The 20,114-nt window shown below is 44.2% G+C and overlaps 1 protein-coding gene across 13 annotated transcripts in view; it reads left to right on the forward strand.

Annotated features, from left to right (window-relative positions):
- Positions 1-10,256, forward strand: part of UNC13B (unc-13 homolog B) — a 214,306-nt gene extending 204,050 nt beyond the window's left edge. For 8 of the 13 annotated variants that reach the window (XM_055699323.1, XM_055699328.1, XM_055699325.1 and 5 more), the window contains 5 exons: positions 293-440; positions 3,180-3,236; positions 5,720-5,812; positions 6,910-7,069; positions 8,264-10,256. In XM_055699323.1, the coding sequence (XP_055555298.1) occupies positions 293-440; positions 3,180-3,236; positions 5,720-5,812; positions 6,910-7,069; positions 8,264-8,549 (744 nt within the window). In that variant the 3' untranslated portion in view covers positions 8,550-10,256. The remainder of the gene's footprint in view (positions 1-292; positions 441-3,179; positions 3,237-5,719; positions 5,813-6,909; positions 7,070-8,263) is intronic. The other 5 variants (XM_055699327.1, XM_055699331.1, XM_055699334.1 and 2 more) reach the window with 1 other exon arrangement.
- Positions 10,257-20,114: the final 9,858 nt, after the last annotated feature.

Here is a 20,114-nt window from a genome sequence, read left to right on the forward strand (position 1 = left end):
CACTGCTGTTACAGCAATAAAGGCACAACTGAGTGGTAGTGCTATGTTTGTGTAAACCTGGATGGGCTCAGGTGACTGGCATGCTGGGAGCCAGCATATTTATATTTAAGTCCTTTGGAAGGGGAAAGCGATGAGCAGTTGGTATCACTTGGTCTTAAGAGCTGGATTTCCAGTACAGAAGCTGTTTTGTTAATTTTTCCAGTTCTTTCCCATCTACACACACAGCAGTGCGTGAATTGTTTGCTGTTTGCAATTCTTCCTCAGTATTTTTCCTGTTTCTTTTTACTCTTAGCAATATTTCCATGCTGGTGGGAATGGTCTGAAGAAAACCTTCTTGGAGAAGAGTACGGACCTGCAGTCACTTCGATATGCTCTGTCTCTCTACACTCAGACCACAGACACTCTGATCAAAACCTTTGTCCAGACTCAGACAGCTCAGGGTAGGACTCTTTTGTGTTGTTGGCAGAGTTGAATGGAGCTATCTACTCTGTTTGTAATTGCTCTGTCTTGTACTGCCAGTTTGTAGAGTGCTTTTGGCAGTAACATTTCTGGAAATGTGACAGTTCAGAGCTTTTGAGGCTGGGAAGGAGGGAAAGAGGGTTATTTCCCACTCAACAACTGAATTTTGAGAGAGCAGATATATGTGAAACGTAAGGCCTGGGGTGTTGGTGGTCTTTTTTTCTGCAGTCCTCACTTAACAGTCATGTTTCATGAATTAGTGTGGGTGGGTGACTGAAGTGAAATTGCACGTTACTGTACTGGGACTAAACAGTGGTGTGAAAGTCCGTTTCAGCAAGACACCACCATGGGAACCAGTCAGTGCCTGTGTCACAGGCCAGCTGCTAGAGCCCCTGTACTCCTGACTAAGAGAGCAATGTGATGAGTCACGGAGCTACATGAAGCCTGTAAAGGGAAACGTCTCCTAGAGAGCAACAAAACCACTGTTTTGTCTGCAGCCAGTACAGGATATGTGTGAGCTACGTGATTACGGATCACCACAACATACTCATAAGCTTCTGGGATGGGTCACTCAAGTTCTTTGGTAGCGCTCTAGGAAGGCATGATAGTGTGCTATTTCCTTGCTTTGGAATGGGGTGAACAGTTAATTGTCTCTATCTTTGATTGCTTTCATATAAACATCTCCAGATTGTTGTACAGAATAACTTGGTCCCTAGTCAGGGACCTTCACTGGCTGACTATGGATCTCACTAAGTTCAGGAAAAGGGGACACGTGCTATTAGGGATTAGCTCAAAACTGAAACCAATCTTTTAGGTTTTAGGGCTGTTTAAATACAAGCCTTGGCATTGGGCTACTACATCTCAGCAGCAAAAGTTACACAATTCCGTGAGGGTGTTGTCCTGCCAATTTTTGCTTGGGGTCCTATTTCCTTTAATCTTTGCAAGTCTGTGAGAGTTTGTGACCCCACAGACTGTACAAACTCTGTCACTGTACTGCCACACTGAGCCCTGAAGTCAAGGGAAAAGCACTCCCTAGCCAACACTTCCCTCATGTGCAAGTGAGACTACTTCATATTGGTGTTCCCCAACCAGTGGAGAAGCTACTGAGAATACTTGAGCAAAACAAGGTTTGTTTTTCAAGGGAAAAATTGAGTGTGGTTTTGGGGGACTGAATCATCCCTGCCTTTAGCAGCACGATACATTCTTGCTTAGGTTGAAACACGCTGCATTCAAACAGTGAACTGAAGAGTCAGTACCTGCATTTGAGAGAATGGTCCTATAGCTGTGTCCCAGCAGAGCAACGATGACATCCAGTGGCCAGACAGGTCAAAGACTGCTACATCCTCAAGGGATTCCAGGAACTTGGCTGTCGCCATTAAACAGTTTTTTAAACAACACAAAACAGTTTTTAACGGGGGACTTGTGCGCACAGTGTGTTTTCAGTCTTTGCTGTTCCATGGCAAATGTTTCCCATTATATATCCAGACCGTGAATTGAAGCTAGTTTTTTATGTGGAACCTGTTGTGTTGTGATGAGCCAGGATACAGGGATGCGTGCAGCATTGCTGTTCTACACTCCATGCTGTGGTCAGGAGGGTTTCAAATTAGAGGAAGAAGATACTTTTTTGAAGTTGCAGAGTAGTAAATTCAAAGCTTACATGAGGAAGCAGCTTCATGCAATGCATGATTTGACTATAAAACTTCACTGGGCATGAGTGTTTAGCAGATACACAAAGGTAATAGAACATAATCTAAGAGCAGCAGAAATGTACAGGGTTGCCACAGAAGTGTGTGTGTGTGTGTATTTATTTTTTTTTTTTAAAGAAACTTAGAAAAAAATGAAGTTCTAGCTTTAGGATGTAATACATACTCATTACAAGTCATCAATGACATCTCATAGCTGACTGATGACATTTCTTTGTGACTCATCTGAGCCACTTTAAGAGACAGGTGCTGGGCATGGTAGGCCACTGAGCTGGTCCAAATCAGCATCTTCCACATTAGTAGGCTTGAGAGTTGTGGACCCTGTTTAGGGAACAAAAAACTTGAGCTGTGCCACCAAATATCTGTGGGATCAATCTTGGAATATCTTTGAGAAAGGTGTGATAACATGCTCCTGGGATTTGGGCTAGAAAAGGGTATTGCTTGCATACACTTCTCAGGAACCCCAGTTGGTAGATTGGTTTGGGGATCTTCACATGCATTGGAGGGACAGAAAGGACAGCACTAGTGTTTACAGCTGACATCTGCTTACCAGAACACCCTGACTGATGTTTCTCTTTACATTAGTAAAATTTCCCACAAGCCTGTGAAGGAAATGGCTGCATGCAAAACTATTTAAAATGCTAGCTGTTTGCCTCTTACTTCACTGCTCAATGGTTGCATCTTCCATTTTGTGAGGTATCTATTGCCCTCATATTCTTACTGAGCAGGCTTCTATACCACTGTGCTGTTAAATGTTTGCTCTCCAAAGTTAGATCAGTGCTGGCAGTTATGCCAGCACAAATTCTGTTCTTGTTTTAACCCAGATAATCCCCTAGTGGCAGGCAGCCCTGCTCTCCAAAGCCTGTGTTGGTGCATAAGATCTAAGAGGATATTTTGTCTATTAAGAGCTAGAATATTTGTCTTGTATTTGTTTAAGTCACACCACTAATTGGATTGTAATTCATACTCTTCTCTCTTTATCCTGCTTGCTTCTTGCCTTTTGAATCCATGTCTCAGTGCATGATGGGAAAGGTATTAGGTTTACCGCTAATGAGGACGTTCTTCCTGATAAGGGTATGTTCAAGACTAATGTTGTTACCATAACAACATTAGCCAGATGCCTTGCTTTTGAAGTCATCTTGCCCATGCTCAGAAACCTTTTCCAAAGGCCCGTTCCCCATAGCATCCTATAGAAGTGAACTTTCACCAAATGCTTGCATCCCACAGAAAGAGCCACAGGTTGCATCATTTAGGAGCCTGTAGCTTGCCTGAGAGCCTGTCCCCAAGTCTGAGATTGATTCATGGGATATGAAAGCTGTCTTGAAAATGGACTGGTTTTTGAGAGATGCTACCAGCTTGTTTGCCTGCCCTTTACCATGGGCTGTGTGTAGCTGTTTCAAGTCCTAGAATTGCATGCTTGTGGTCTGCTGAGATGGGCTACTGTAATACATGGTAATGTCTGGTATGCACTCAAGGTTATGGCTGAGCTTGAACCGTCTGGCTTGAAGGGGGGTAGCTAAAAGTCTGGGTGCTCAGGAGAGTCCTAAAAAATTAAGTCTTGTGTTTCATCTCTCAATTTCTCCTTTTGCTGTCCAAAATATTTTTGTTATCTTAGATGAACTACATCTGTAACCCATTGCACGAGCTCAGTTCTGCAGCTTCACCTTTCAGTATTGCAATATCAATGAGACTTTCACGTCAAGGTTTAAATCTGCTTGTCACTAAATGTGCAAGCACATGTATGCATGCAGTTTTGCATGCTCAGAATATTTTTCAGTGGCCATCTACAAAATGGTTTTTTGTTTCTGAACATTGCAGTTAATAGAACAGGATTTTTAAATGAAAATACAAGAATGAAGGTAGAAAAATAATAACCTAAATTTTGTCTCCCTCAGAGGTAATGGGATGATTCCACTGTCATTCCTCTGAAGCATCAGTGTCTGCTTTATTACACTAAAGATCAGTAAAATGAAGACCTGAGTGTTTGGCAGCTGGTGTTTCTGCAGATGTGGCCTGATAAAGTCATTATGTACTGTTGGTAATCTTGTCTGTTCCCATGGAAAATGCGGACAGTGTAAGTTAGAGACCTGCACCATCAGATGGGTCAGGTCAATAATTAAGCCTACCAATTTTAAAGCTCTGTGCTTATATACAGAAAAGAAGGAACAGTGCCCTTCTAAGTGGGGAGAAAGCAGTACGTTCAAGATCATGTACCAGTGTTACAGCCTAGAGGCTGTTTGCTGTACTCAGGTCAAGAATAAGATTCTACCTTAAGGTAAATAATTTGAGGTTGTGTTTTGTTTGCTCAGATACTTTAGCTTGTATATTAATATGACTTTCACTGCCTACAGTTCTGTGTCATGTAATTCTCTTCAGAGAATTTCAAAGTTTAGCTCTCAACCTCTAGTTTTTTAAATGAGTGTTTTTGCTGCCTGCAGACTGTTCTTGTGAAAGTTGACTTGTTAGATCTATCTAATCAAAATGTTTGTTTAATGATATCCTTCAAGCTCCTTATCTTGAGTTTAAAACACACCAATTCTTTCACTTAGTAATGTGTCTTAGCCTCAAAATTGACAAAATAACGCTGCTGTTCACATGTACTCAATTACCTTGAGGTATCCCAGTTAGAACAGCATTGCTAATTGTGAACCTGTGGCCAGACAGTTGTCAAAGAGAAAGTAAAATCAATCTTACTCTCTTATCAAAGGCTTCATTTTCCTTTTGCAAAGCAGTCTTCTTCTGTAATTTACATGACATCTTGACTTTCCTGCCCAGGAAAATGTCATTTCCACATACTGCATGATAGATAATTACAATTTAAAGTTAAAAAGTGGAAAACATCGTAATACGCTAATTGTAGGGTTCATGAGGTCTGTTACAACATGTTATCTTGTCCTCTGTGAATTCTCTCTGGCTAACGGATGAAGTTGTGAGGGCTTATCTCTCAGCATTTTTGTTGCACAACAGTGAAAAGGTTCTCATTGTCTTCTGAAGAGAAGCAGATAGGTAGTCAGGATGGCACAATATGACATGGAAGAAGGTTCTTGGAGGGTGAGACTGCACTGTGGCTCCATGCAAATCACTAACATTTGGTGTCTTTTTTTCCTTAAACTTCCTCTCTAGTGTGGTTTTGTTGTTTTTTGGTTTTTTTGTCCTCCCTTCTTCCCTGAGCAGACAGGAATGCTGATGCCCACCATTGGAATGCCTGCATGTACACAAGGAGCTTGGCAGGAACCTCTGAAAAATCCTTGCTCTCTGTGAGGGTCCATTGTCGAGCTTTAGGTCCTTAAAATTGTTTTAAAATTTTTACTAGTATTCCCAATAGGGGTGTGATCTTTGTGGTGGAGTGCAAAAAAATGTTAGTGGTTATGCGTGTTGGGCATGCAAGCCTGATGTTATCTTGCATTAACTTTACGTTGTCGGTGTTGACTGAAATTCTGGCTATGGAAGGTGTGCTGTGAAAGTCCCGCTTGTCTTGCTGAGGCCATAAAACAAAGATAGGTGCCAATAAACAATAATCCATGTGTGCACGGTGGGCGTCAATTTTCTTCCAACAGGTTCTGGTGTGGATGATCCTGTGGGTGAAGTGTCCATACAGATCGACCTGTATACCCACCCAGGAACTGGTGAACACAAGGTCACAGTGAAAGGTACGGCAAAGCATGCGTTATGGCTCAGGCTCTGAGACTGTTGAGGCAAATCTCCAGTTGGCAGTCATTATATTTCTGTGTTAGCTTATGAGATGTGAATCCAGAATTGTTTTCTCTGTTTCACATCAGGAACATGCAGAGAAACAGCAAATGAGCTTGTCCAGCCAGTGGCATGATAGTGTACAGTCCTTTTTTTTATTGGCAATGATATATGAAGTAAACAAAAATCAGGTGATGGCTCTCAGCAGTCACCACAGTTTAGCCTGTGCTGCCAAGACAGGTGACAGGGTGATATTGTGAAATGGCTCCGTGTAAACTGAGAGACTGCAGAGCCAGTAAGATTTCAGAGGCTCCTCTTCCCCCATCCTGAAGGCCACACAGGTCCCTGAAGAGCTGCTCTGAAAATAACCAAAGTAGTGATTCATCCCAGGCTTCCTCTTCCTCCTTCATCTCCTTTGCTTGAATACAGCATATTTAACTGCTTTCATTTCCTCTAAAGATTTATATAAATGGCTCTTCAGGCCTCTCTTCTGGCTAAGTCTACACTGCAATGCAAAAATTGATTTTCAGAGCTGTTTCCTGTGCTTCAGTTTGTCCCTGCAGTGACCGAAGACAGAATGAGAATTAAAGAGCTAATAATTCTGGATTCTGGAGCCACCCACAGCTCAAGCTTTGTTTGTCTTACCTGCAGTCTCATTTTCTTTTCAACAGAGACCTTAATATCAGCCCCCAAAATGCCCCTTTTTTTCTCTCATCCCACACATAATGTAGACATAAGCACTGAACTGGCAGGGTAGCCTGACTGGAGTTGCAGGAGTGCCTGTTTTTTTGGACTAATTTCTTAAATATGCATATGGCAAAAGCTATGTGCTGTCCCAAGCATTAAATTCCCATCATAGAACTGAAAGTAGAGAAAGAAAGCATATCTTTGTATTACAAAAAAGTCCAGCCTATGTGTGTTGGGACACTGGCGTGTTTTGAAATGGACTTTGTCCTCTGAAACACAACATTGAAAGCAGATTAGAGTGGGAAGGTGTGCAGAGCAATGGGAACAAATGAATGTTTACTCTAAAACAGGTTGTGACTCTCTTTTGCAGTTGTGGCAGCCAACGACCTGAAGTGGCAGACATCGGGCATGTTCCGTCCGTTCGTTGAAATCACCATGGTTGGACCCCATCAGAGCGACAAGAAGAGGAAGTTCACAACCAAGTCAAAGAGCAACAACTGGGCTCCCAAATACAATGAAACCTTTCACTTGTAAGTGTGAAAAATAGCCTGGGGCTCTGACCTGGCAAGTGCAGATGCAGAGGACAGATAAGATTTTCCAGTGCCCATGAACAGCCTGCTTAGGGCCCAAAAGAGTACATGCATGAGTAGTTTGACCCAGTCTTCAGTGTCTTGGCAGGAAAGCTAGATTATGGGAGTTTTTGCTGTGAGTGGGATGCTGAGGTCTGTTCTACACCAGCAGTGTCGTTTGGCTACCTTCTGAAATTAATTTTATGTAATATGAACATATTTTACTGTGCTCCATCACCTTAATGAACTTTGTATCCTTTATTGGTAGACTTGAGGCTAAAAGTTCATTACATATTTTTAGTTCTTTCAATCTCAATGTGTGTTTTTATCCCAACTTGACCTGTGGAACATGCTTTCTAAATTTGTTTCCAAGGATACAGCCCTTGGAACTGGTAGTAAGCTACACTACTAAAACTGCAGTCTTTCTCAACACTGATTATTGATCTCTTCTTATTTGGCTTTCATTATTACAAAGGCATCTTCCTTCTTGGAAGGCTCAACAAAGGGAGCTACAGGCTAATGCTCACCCATCTGTACAGTAGGAATGAGAGGAGAAGACCAGCAAAAGACTGTAAACATCTTGAGGCAGAGGGACTGTCCATACAGTTTTTCTATGATGTGGGGCAAGGCAGGCTTCCTCTAAGTGAAGAGATTTTGTCCCTTTGGGTTCTTTTTATTCTTTTAATTTTGGAAACATCAGAAAACTTGTGGATCTATTTTTATTAGTTTTGCTTTAATGGAAGATACCAGTTCTTTAACAAAGACTTTGTCTAATTAAAACATTAATTACTGACTGAAGCAACCCTTAACAGAAGCAGAAACGTTTAAAGGCATCTGAGTTGAAAATCTATTAGTTTGGCTTTAATGTTCTCTGCTCCTCTTATTTCATAGTTAAACACACACACATGCAAAGGCAACTTGATAAGGGTTGTTTGTTTTTTCTTTTTAAGTAGCCAGGTTTTCTTTATCAGCTGTAAATCAGCAAGAAAGCCCATATTCTGTACGTTTTACTTCTCTCTCTCTGACAAGGGTTTTATGTGGAAAGGAGTTTTCTGTGGCTCATCAAAGCACTCTATTCAGCTGCTGGCACCTTTATTTTGCAGAGGAATCTATACATTCTGAGAAACTGTAAGTGAACTTGTGTGTGTTTTTCAGCATACTGGGGAATGAAGATGGCCCTGATGCCTATGAGCTGCAAGTCTGTGTAAAGGACTACTGCTTTGCTCGGGAGGACCGAGTGCTGGGGATAGCAGTAATGCAGCTCAGGGACATAGCAGACAAAGGAAGCTGTGCTTGCTGGTGCCCCCTCGGGCGCAGGATTCACATGGATGACACTGGACTTACCGTCCTGAGGATTCTCTCTCAAAGAACCAATGATGAAGTTGCCAGAGAATTCGTAAAGTTGAAATCTGAGTCCCGTTCCACAGAGGAAGGCACCTGAGCTGAGCTGTGTAATGTTCCCTTTTCTCTTCTGCCTTGTGCCAATATGTGCAAGTGTTGAACAATTCTCTTTTATTAATTACAAAAGGTTTTTTTCATGTTGTCTTTGTCAGCTCCAATAGCGCACGTGTGCTGTAGAGGAAACAAATCCATCAACCTGATATGAATTATTAATTTTTTGTAGCTGGGTAAGACACCATAGAGAATGAGACAATCTCTTCTTATTTAAGATGCAAATTCTGCTTTGTGTATATAAATTATTTTATATTGGAGGCTGGGTATGCTGGGTTTTGTTGATATGCAGCACTGTGATTTTATCCTCTGAAGTTGGCAGATGTTAAAAAGGTTTTAAACAATCACAGTACGATACAAACACACAACGGAGGAATGATTTGGGGCTTTGGCAAAGCATAGTTACCTCTCATTGAATTTATGTACTGTGGAGTTGCTAGGGGATGTTCTGGCACAGATTATACCAATGTCCCAGTGTGATACACAGGCACCTCAATGTCTGCTTAAAAAAGAAGTTGCAAATTGCTCTGAAGATGCACACCAAATGAATGTGCGACCGTGGATGTGCTGCTGTGAGTATGGGTGAGACCAGTGGTATAAGTGCAGAGAGGCCTAAGTTATCACAGCCAAAAGCTGCAAAGGCAGCACAGCAGGAGCAGACTGCAGCTGCCCTGCCATTGTAAGTACATGGTATGTCTCGGAGAATATAAATCCCCACGTGCTGCTGGGAATCTTGCATCACCATGGGGGTGCTGTAAGCTGCTGAACTCCACAAGTCACATTTTGGCTACTGTGACCAACACGGTAAAGAAGGGAACAACATTAGAGCCATGGCAAATAACGTGGCTGCTATATACTTTTTCCATTTCAATATTCTTTCGTTAGTTCTTTGAAATAGGATTGGATAGTTTAATACTTAAAGGCTTTCTGTAGCAATTTGTTGCCCTGGAGTAGCTGAGACCATTCCTCACTATGAACTCATACATGATGGCTCGCTTCAGAGAGAGCAACACATCTCCCCTCTGCACGCGCTCAGTCTGGAGTGCTGGTCAAGGGGCAGCAGGTCCATTCAGTGCTGATCTTGAAGTTGCTGTTGGCCATGCTGTGATTGATCCATGCTGATTATCATTAATCTGTGATTTAACAATACCATTGAAAATATTTTTGCACTGTCTTAAAGGAAGCCGCCTGGTTTTGTTTTCTTGGAAAACAAAACACTGTCCTGAGCAAAGTCACTGCAGGGAGGTCAGAATTTCTGACTGAAAATTCATAAGCAGGAAGGTCTGGAGTAGTGATTGCACCTGAAGTATGTTTGTTAGAGAGTTTTTCTTCTTTTGGGGATTTTTTGCTATTTCCAGATGGCTTTGTGCTCTGGAAAGTGCAGCTGCAACAAGCCAGTCCTTGCCCATAAAGTACTGTAATACTGTCAATAAATTCAAGGACTGCATATTGAATGACTTTTTGTTTTTCTATTTTCTCTGACACTTGTATAGCTGTATGATACAACTCCTGAATTTCATGGGCCTGCTTGTAGAGTTCTGAGATGGCACATCTGCTTTGTTCTTGTCCATGGTGTGTTATAATAATGCTTTTCAAAACTCCACGCTATTTGTCATGATTTTGAATCATTGTGCTGCCATTGTTATGAGAATTGTTAGTACGGTCTTTAATAAATTAATAAACTCTTTTAGCAGCATTTGGAGTTGTCTGTTGAAGTGTAACTGTAATTCGGTTTGCTAATCGCATAGGGTGGAATCGCTACTGCATCTCTGCAAATTACTCTTGTTTAGTACATAGATGTTTCTTTGGTGCTGTAGATGCCCAGCGAGGGGTATAAGCCACACAGTTCTCCCCTCCTTCATGATGTCCATCTTTGACATCTTTCCCTGAAGTTTTTGTCTTCTCATAACACACTGAGACATCACAGAAAAGCACAGAGAATAACTTACCTTCCTTTTCTTCTCCTATCTGGCCTTCCCATCAAGTTTCCTTTTTACTCGGGTACCCTCTTGAAGGTGCTGAATGGAGAGGGGCAGGCAGGCAGCAGGACATGTTACAGATAACGCGAAGAAAAATAATTACGTGCTAAGCTTGATTCATAGCTTTCAGTCTGACAGGAGCATTAATACTCTGTAGATGTTATTGACAAGAGATGAGAGAATAAAGCACCTTGATGTCAAGTAAACTACTCCTCCTCCTCATATTTTGGGGGGATGCTGCCAGTTTCCGACAGAACAGCTTAAATAACTCGAAGACTTATATTTCATCATAATGTGGGTCTCTGAATTTTTGTGATCAGAGATGCCATTTTCTCCTTAGGTAACCTATGTTCAGCAATAGAGTCCCTTGGGAGCAGGGCCAAGGAGTGCAGGAGGCTGGGCATTCTTCAAGGAGGAAGTGTTCAAGGCACAGGAGCAGCCTGTCCCCATGTGCTGGAAGACGAGCCAGCAGGGAAGGACTGGCCTGGCTGAGCAGAGAGCTTTGGCTGGGACTCAGGGGGAAAAAGGAGAGTTTGCCACCTTTGCGAGAAGGGGCAGGCAACTCTTGAGGGCTATAAAGATGTCACGAGGTTATGTGAGGAGAAAATTCGAAGGGCCGAAGTCCAACTAGAACTTAATCTGGCTACTACAGTAAAAGACAATTAAAAATGTTTCTATAAATACATTAGCAACAAAAGGAAGGCTGAGGAGCATGTCTATTCTTTATTGGATGCCGGGGGTGGTGGTGTGTGGAACAGTGACAAAGTACCTAATGCCTTCTTTGCTTCAGTCTTTAATAGTCAGACCAGTTGTTCTCCAGGTGCTTAGTCCTCTGAACTGGGAGACCAGGGAGCAGAATAAAGCCACCATAATCCAAGGGGAAACAGTTAGAGACCTGCTACACCACTTAAACACTCACTTGTCTCTGGGGCCAGATGGGATCCACCCCAGCGCACTGAGGGAGCGGGCAGAAGCATCACCAAGCCACTTCCCATCACTTATCGCCGGTCCTGGCTCACCAGTGAGGTCCTGGTTGACTGGATGTTACCAAATGTGATGCCCATCTAAAGAACAGACAGAAGGGGGATCGGGGGAACCACAGACCTGTCAGCCTGACCTCGGTGCCAGGGAAGGTTGTGGAGCAGATCATCCTGAGTGCCATCACATGGCAAGTGCAGGACAACCAGCCAGCATGGGTTTACAAACGTCAGGTCCTGCTTGAGGAACCTGATCTCCTTCTATGACAAGGTGACCCACCTGGTGGATGTGAGAAAGACTTTATGATGTCTACCTGGAGCTTAGTAAGCCTTTGACACCATCTCCCTCAGCATTCTCCTGGAGAAACTGGCTGCTTGTGGCTTGGACAGGTGTACTTTACACTGGGTTAAGAGCTGGCCGGATGGCCAAGCCTGAAAAGTGGTACTAAATGGAGCTACATCCAGCTGGTGGCCGGTCACAGGTGGTGTTCCCCAGGGCTCGGTGCTGGGGCCAGTCCTGTTCCGTATCTTTATCAGTGATCTGGACGAGGGGATCTAGCACACCCTCACCAAGTTCACAGGTGACCCCCAGCTGGGGGGAGCGTTGATCTGCGGGAGGGCAGGAGGCTCTGCAGGGGGGTCTGGGCAGGCTGGAGCGATGGGCCCAGGCCAGTTGTGTGAGGGTCAACCAGGCTCAGTGCCGGGTCCTGCCCGTGGGTCACACCAGCCCCCGCAGCGCTGCGGGCTGGGGGCAGGGGGCTGGGAACTGCCTGGGGGGAAAGGGCCTGGGGGGGCTGGTCGGCAGCCGGCTGGGCATGAGCCCCCCGTGTGCCCAGGTGGCCAAGGAGGCCAGCAGCATCCTGGCTGGTGCCGGGAACGGCGTGGCCAGCAGGGCCAGGGCAGTGCTGTCCCCCTGCACTGGGCACTGGCGAGGCCGCCCCTCGACTCCTGTGTTCAGGTTGGGCCCCTCACTGCCAGGGGGATGCAGAGGGGCTGCAGCGTGTCCAGAGACGGGCAGGGGGCTGGTGCCGGGGCTGGGGCACAAGGCTGGTGGGGAGCGGCTGGGGGAACTGGGGGGGTCAGCCTGGAGAGGAGGAGGCTCGGGGGCACCTTGTGGCTCCCTGCAGCTGCCTGACAGGAGGGTGTGGGCAGGGGGGTCGGTCTCTTCTCCCAGGTGACAAGTGACAGGGCAAGAGGAGATGGCCTCAGTCTGTGCCGGGGAGGTTTAGGTTGGGTGTCGGGAAAAACGTTGTCACTGACAGGGTGGTGGAGCACTGGGACAGGCTGCCTGGGAGGTGGTGGAATCACCAACCCTGGAGATGTTGAAAAAGCCCGTAGATGCAGTGCTTAGGGACAAGGATGGACTCAGTGGTGCTGGGTTACTGGTTGGACTTGATGATCTCTGAGGTCTTTTCCAACCTAAACAATTCTGTGATTCTAATGCGAGTAACTCAGCTAACTCACTTGAACTAAGGGGAAGTTCAAGAGGTTGCTGCAACTTGGGATGTCAGCGTTACTCAGACCAAACCTGAGAGAGAAAGAAGGCACCCTGCTGAGATCTGGTGTATGGTAGGCAGCTCTGCTAACAATCCTTTTATTTCTTGCCTTTATTTGAAAACATAAGATAACTTTTGAGAATAAAAATAAAGAAAGCAAGCCTGGCTTTTGACTTAACAGATTTTTTGATCTTTGGAAAATTCCCTTCTAAAGCTGTGGCCAACTCAGGGTTGTGACACCATCAGAATAATGAGTTGGGGGAGTGATACAGCAGGATTTGAAGGGATGATGTGTGCTTGTGAGCACGTGATGAGGATAAAAGGGCCGTACAGGAAAGGACATTGTGTTTCTGCCTGTGTAATGGGAGACAGCAGAGACCCAAGGGCAGAGGTGGGGGGGCGGTTTATCGTTCTTCCTGGAAGACATTAGCAAGTGGATGGATGGAGGCAAGAAGGCAAGCAGGAGAATGGGAACATTTGAGGAGTGAGTAGGACAGACTGAGAAGGCAGCTGGCACTTCAGGCATGGGAGTCAGTGTCCCTCTTTCTGGGCAGCAGCAGGGAGGGAGGAGGCAGTGTAGTGGCAGCGGAGGAGGTCAGGCTGCTCACGGGATTTCCTCCAGACACGTCATCTTCCTCCTTTTTTGCTCTTACGCTCTCATTTCCTCCCTTCTAGACAAAACTCTGGATGTAGGTCTGTGAACATGTGCAATAAAGCTAATGAGGCTGGCGGTGTTCCCTGCTGCTTGGTGGAACATACACTGTGGGACTGAGCCAGCCCTGGGGGTCCTCGTATAATCCCTCAAACTCCTCTTTTAAACCAGCAGTGTGGACGCTGAAGGAATTTTTTCAGGACCTTGGTTCTCTGATACTTAAAACTATCTTCTCAGTTGCTGCCTGTGATTTATGGCCAATCTAGAAATACTTGTTCTTGCACCACAGTGTTGTTTCTCATGATGAAGTCTCTTTAGTAACTCCTGATGCTCAGCTAATATTGCCATCTCCACTAAAATTTGTTCTGCTAAACCAGACAAGAGCTAGGTTTCTGCTCATAAGCAGAGCTCTCCATTTCCAGTCATAGGTGCCTAATTTCTTTGCACAGCCTTTCTAGCATCACTTTTCCCTAGCTTTAACACCTTCTCATTATCAGTCCCTGCTTTTGTGGGCTTCTCATATTTCCCAGCCCATTTCCATTATGACACCTCATAGTCCTTTCACTGATCCCACTCTCCTCCAGTTTCACCAGTTCCCATCTGCTATTGTATGCAATGTTGGTGGATTTGTTTGGTTGGTTTGGGGTTTTTTTTGAGACTACCTAGGTCTGAGCTGTCAGATTTGTCCCTAGAATTAGGTTTGCCCAGCCACAACCTGTGCTGAGATTCAGCTGGTGCTGAGATTCAGCTGGTTCCCGAATGACATTGAGTGCCTCTTACTATCATGCATTTAGCCCTGCAAATGGCACTGCTCCTGAGTCACCTCAGAAGCAATGGAGACAGCTTACAGAAACATCGTTTGACAGATTAGAGCTGGGAAATTATATATCAGAGCCAGAGTCAAGTTGGTCCTGCACATTCTAGCTTTGCCAAACCCACATTGCCTTTTGGCTCACTTTCCATCCTTTATTATTCTTTCCTTCAAGCCTTCTAAAGCCTTGCATGCTATTCAGGTCAGCCTAACAAGGTGGAAGTCACTTGGATTTATTATATATTTTGCACATTATTCTCCAGTCCCATAACCTCCACCTTCACAGATGGATAGACCCTTGCTGCCAAGCCGTCAGTTCCACATTTCAGTGCTCCCAGACATGTAGCATGGGAGCGATCCTCCCCCAGGGATCAGAGGAGTTTGAGCCCTCTGAACATTTAGTGACCACAGTGCAGTATTTTCTGTTTTCTCGTTTTCTATTTCAGGCTGTTTCTTTCCCTATGGGTGGTCTGGCTGAGACAGGTTATTCTTTTGTAGGATTTTTTTTTCATCTGCCTGTCCTTGACCACCTCCTTCCTGAAAAAAAGCATATGACAGAAGGGTCCCCAGGGTCCCTTTGAAGCCTGTCCCTCAGTCACCCATGACCATGAAACAGGCTTTAGATTCACCGGAGTGCCCAGCGACATCTGCTCTGCATTTGGTCCCCCTCCGACCAGAACACCAAGGAAATCCTCCAGCATCATATCAGCAAAATCTCAAGAAACCATGATGAGCTGCAAGGAGAGAACAAGCCAGAACTGCAGCACTGCAACCACCTTAGCAAATTTCCTTACTCCTAAATGTGTCTAAGTCAAATATAGACAGAAAAGCAGGCAGGTGAACTGTGCTTCTCTAATCCCCAACCTTGGTGACATCTGTCAGTCTGACCTGAGGACCTCCATTTCCACACTCTTGCTTGACAGTGAGCAAAAGCAAGATTGTGAGATGCTTGAGCTGATTTCTTAGCACTGTTTTGTGCATTGTAAAATACACTGAAAATGAATGCAGTTCACACTGGGAAAGAAGAGTGAGAGTTTCTGGCAGCCTGCAGTTGACAAGCAGAAGTCTTGAAGCATAGCATTAATTATTTCAGTACAATATAATACAATGTGATAAATAATGTAAACATATTGAAAGTTCAAGGAATATCAGATAAGATTCAGAATACTTGGAGATGAAAGCTTTTATTCAAAGATACTCATCTCACCCTGGAGCGCTCAGGACGATGGCAGGCCTGCTGCGCCCATCACAAACTGCGTCAAAGACTTCTTCCAGCGCAGTAATGACTTCACTTTGAAAGCAAAACACTAGCTTCAAGTTCTGCTAGGACAAAGTACGTAGTGCTCTGTGCTCTCACTCTGACGTGCCTAAAAGAACCTTCAAATCTGTTGCCTTGACAAGATTAACTCAGATGAACTTCAACCAGTTCCTATTTATCTTTACTTGATTTTCTGTACATATGGAGGTTTTTGTTGTTTCAGAAATTAAAACCCCTTTACTTATACTTTTATTTAAATGGCAAATAACTATTCACTGGACAACAGTGCTTTTCTGAGGTGCTCTTTTTAGTATTTTTACTGTTTATTAGAACCACACCCACAGTAAGACTTCTTTTTATCATCTTTTTGACTATCTGCTGACAAAACCTGTAAGTTGTCACATCTGGTAGGGCCATTATTGATAGAAACCAATGGCTCAGATGCTAGTTTCCTGTAATGACAACTGTCACCCAAAATTTTCCATCTATTAGCTATAATTCAGAAAATGTGAAAATACCAATCCTGTGAACCAGCCTATGGGGAGGTATGTTTGAGTTATGTGACTTTTGCAAAGAAGCACTCACAGTGCCTGCTGGGCATCTTTTTTCTTTTGTTGTCCCCTCCTCCTACACCACTCCCCACCCCCCCCCACCCCCCCCCACCCCCGCCGAGATGCTGTTTCCCAAGACTCCCTTTTATTACCCACCAGTTTGGCAAACTTAGGTACAGAAGCTTTGTGTGTCAGAAACACCCTCAGAGAGCAGAAAACATAATTTACTGTGGTTTACCTCTTTCCTTATCACAGCTAGAAGTGCAGACAGGTGTATCGCTTTGGCAGCTGCAAGACATGATGAAGTCAAAAAGCCTCCTTTAATTTAAGTTGTGGCTAAACATGGTCAGTTTATCCTTCTTTAGTGCAACAGCTTCTCAGGCTGCAGATCCTTATTTGGAATTATTTTAGTGTGCCTGGAGTCAAGCCTAGGTCAGGTCATATGTTTCATCAAAGGAGGAAGTTTCTGAGGATGACCATCACAGCTGCAATAAACCCACACAATAGCAACCAAGGTTTTGTCTCAAAGCTTGGCAGCAGCAATAGCTTATTCCCTTGTGTGTGTATGTGGAGGAGGGGGGTAGTTTTAAGACATAAATACCTTCTGGCTTTCAGGGAAGTTTCTTGTTCAGTTTTGAAACATTTTTCAACAAAACTATCTACCTTCTCACAGGTACCCTCAATTCCCACATGCTGCACATGTGAAGTCTTTGGGGCATTTTCCTCCTCACCCCTCTTCTCCCCATTTGAAGTAGCAAAATAGCCATCAGCAGATCTTGTAGACCACAGTTGGTGCTAAAGGTGAAGCTATGGTATTGACAACTGATTTCTACAAACCACCCCTTCTTTAAACTGGTAACACTGCATGAGCAATCCCTGCACGTTTTTCTGCAGGGGGAGCTTGTAGTCCAGTTTAGACATTGGAACCAGAAAAAAACAACTGAAGAACTTCTGGTTCTTTCAGCTGGAGTCCAGATTAACTAAACTCTTGCCATTACTCCCCAATTGAAGGAGGTTGCAAAGGCTTCAGTCACCTGGAAAGTGCTGTATGTTAGCAAATCCATGCTCTGAAAGGGACAACTTATGAAGGAAATGAAAGCAAAACCTCTACCAGAGGAAGTTTCGCTTCACAGGTTTGTAGGCTAGTGACGCTTTTTTTCTCTGGGAGCACCCTTGAAGAAGGAGAAACATGAGGGCGACAAGCCAAACCTCTTCCACTGGGCCACTTACAAGCTCACACATTAAACCTGGTTTCTGACTCTGTGCCAGGCAGAAGCAAGGGTTTCCATGCTGGCAAACCAGCAGGTACAATCCATGCTTCACAGCAGTCACCTGATAATCAGCATGATGGCACTCAGTGATCACCCCCTCCCCCTCAATCTGTTTTAGGCCCTTTCACAACAAAAAGATGCCTCTGTAAGCAATATACGACCCTTAATCTCCATAGATGCAGTGATGCCAGCAAATGCTTTTCTCCACTAAAAATAACAGCAAACAAAATGGAGACTGACACATTTTGCTTGGGAAGTATTTTTCTTCTCTGCCCTTCGCAAGTCATTTACTGACTTTCTTTCATATTTCATAACTTAACATCTTTTCTCCAGACAGCCAAGGTGAGTTGTGCATCTCTCTATGTTCAGTCTTCTGCTTCTGACATTGAGAAAACCTACAGTATTCAGCTGTGCCACCTGGAGTAACCACAGAAGTCAGGCATTTTGCTGAAATTTGAAAATTGTTAGTTAATGTGCATGAGGTTTGAACCAAAGTGACATAGAGGAGGGAGAGGCAAGAAGTGAATGTGGCTTGAGGATATCCCACTTGAAATTTTCTCTGCACAGTATGTGATGATGAAATGGGAGATAAAGAAACATGTTTTGCTCCTCAACATGATACTGTTCAGGCTCCAGTGTCAGTCTGGTGCCATCCCCAAACCTGTAGTAGCTCACCCTTGGTAATATCTCATGTCTGTTCTGCAGAGCACAATTCCTGGAATATAATGAGCATCAGAAATCCAAGTGCTAATGCTGTAGCCAATTTTGGCCAAGCTGTGGGTTTCATCTGAGTCATGCAATGTGGTTTTAAAAGATTGACAGAAAAGCGTGACTTGGCAGAAAGCGTCGCTAGCGTGAGTTTTAAAAGCAATCTTCTCAAGCAATTAGAAGCCATCAATTTCTGTCACAGAAGAGCCCACCAGTTCTCTCATAGTTTATCACCCCACCATCTGCCCAATTCACTACACATCATTTTGGCCTTTTCCTATACTGCACCAAAGCAACGGTGACTGCCATATGTGTAACATCCATAGAATTAGAGCCAGGGGAGGACCAGTAGATCATTTCACCTAATCTACTGTGTTGCTCAGACCATAGTGCATCACCCAGTTAATTCTGCATTGAATTCAGTGGCTTTGCATGTGTCTGTCAGATCTCCCAGAAGATTGTCCTCATCTTGTTGCTAAAACACGAAGAAATGGAGATCAGCTGTTGTGTTTTATTTTGTTGGTTAATGGTTCGGAAGTGTTTAGCTTCCTAATGCTCATTTGTCTGGTTGAGGCTTCCAGCTGCTGGTTCTTACTTTATTGCACACTTGTGATGGGAGATCAGGTGCTCAGAGCATGAGAAGATGAGAGGTTTGACTGCGTTGTCTAGCTGCAGGTTTACCAGAAGGGCACTTGTTGCTGGAATGAACTCATGTGGACCCAGTCAGCTTGGAATTAGGTTCAGAACAAAGGAGGAAGAAATGCCAGGTAACAGGCCACTGCCAGGTTGTACGCTTTGGTACTTCAGAAGTCTGCTGGAAGGATCAGGCAGTATTGCCCCCTTCTCCATCCCACTGAACAGCCGGTTAGAAATAAGCTAAAACTAAACATATGTTTCCTTCTCCCACCTTTCCCATGAAGCACCAGAGACTGACCTAGTCCCTTCTCCATGGGTTATGGGTAGCACAAAGCTCCTCTCTTCTTAAATGGTTGGTACATCTTGCTCAAATGCTCCAGGTCATACTGGCTAATGGATTTGGGATCAAGCAGAAGTATTCCTTCAGGTCATGTTGACTTGTGCTGCAGAGCGCTTCCACCCAGCTCTTCTTCATTGCTTCAGATAACTTTCCAAGCTCCTTCGGCATCTCTGTCTCCAGAAAAGCTTTTCCAATGACAGGGCTTTGCCCAAAGCAGCAGGCCTGCAGGCTCTCTCCATTAATCCTGTTATCTGCTTGTGGTAAACACCAGCTCAGCCCTTTGAGGACTGAGATATTTTTGTCAGTTAGCAGCCGTTCTTACCACCTTCTCTTCTACATCTAGCCAGTTCCTCAGAGCATCTCATCTGACTATATATTTCTGTGAAATAGGAATCTTGGGAAGAAATAGGTCTTCCCCCTCCCGCTATTAAAAACAAGCCCTTTGAGTCTTCAGGGGTTTATTTCCATGTAATTAACATTGAAAATTGCAAATACAATATATAGTTCTAGTACAATCAAGAAAAGAACATAGTTTATCTTTGTGACAGTAACAACACTTGAAGACTTGTGTTGCTCTTGATTAGATTTCTTAGCCAGACTACACCGCTCTCTGGAGGCCCTCATGGCTCTGTAGCCCCCTCATGTCTATCATTTGGATGGAACAGGTGCTTTGCAACTACATAATGGACCATTTTTCAGAACTATAAGCACTCTAAAATGCCAGCATAGGCTATTTGGTGAAGATGAAATAATTTTTTTGTCAAATGGTGTGAAAGCAAACCTCTTTTTTCTCTACAGCCCAGCAGAACAAGCATATTTCCTACATACGCATCCCACCAGCACGCCAAAGTTCTGGTCTGCACATGGGGTTTCAG

The sequence above is a fragment of the Falco cherrug genome, chromosome Z (assembly GCF_023634085.1).
Source record: "Falco cherrug isolate bFalChe1 chromosome Z, bFalChe1.pri, whole genome shotgun sequence".
Lineage (NCBI taxonomy): Eukaryota > Metazoa > Chordata > Aves > Falconiformes > Falconidae > Falco > Falco cherrug.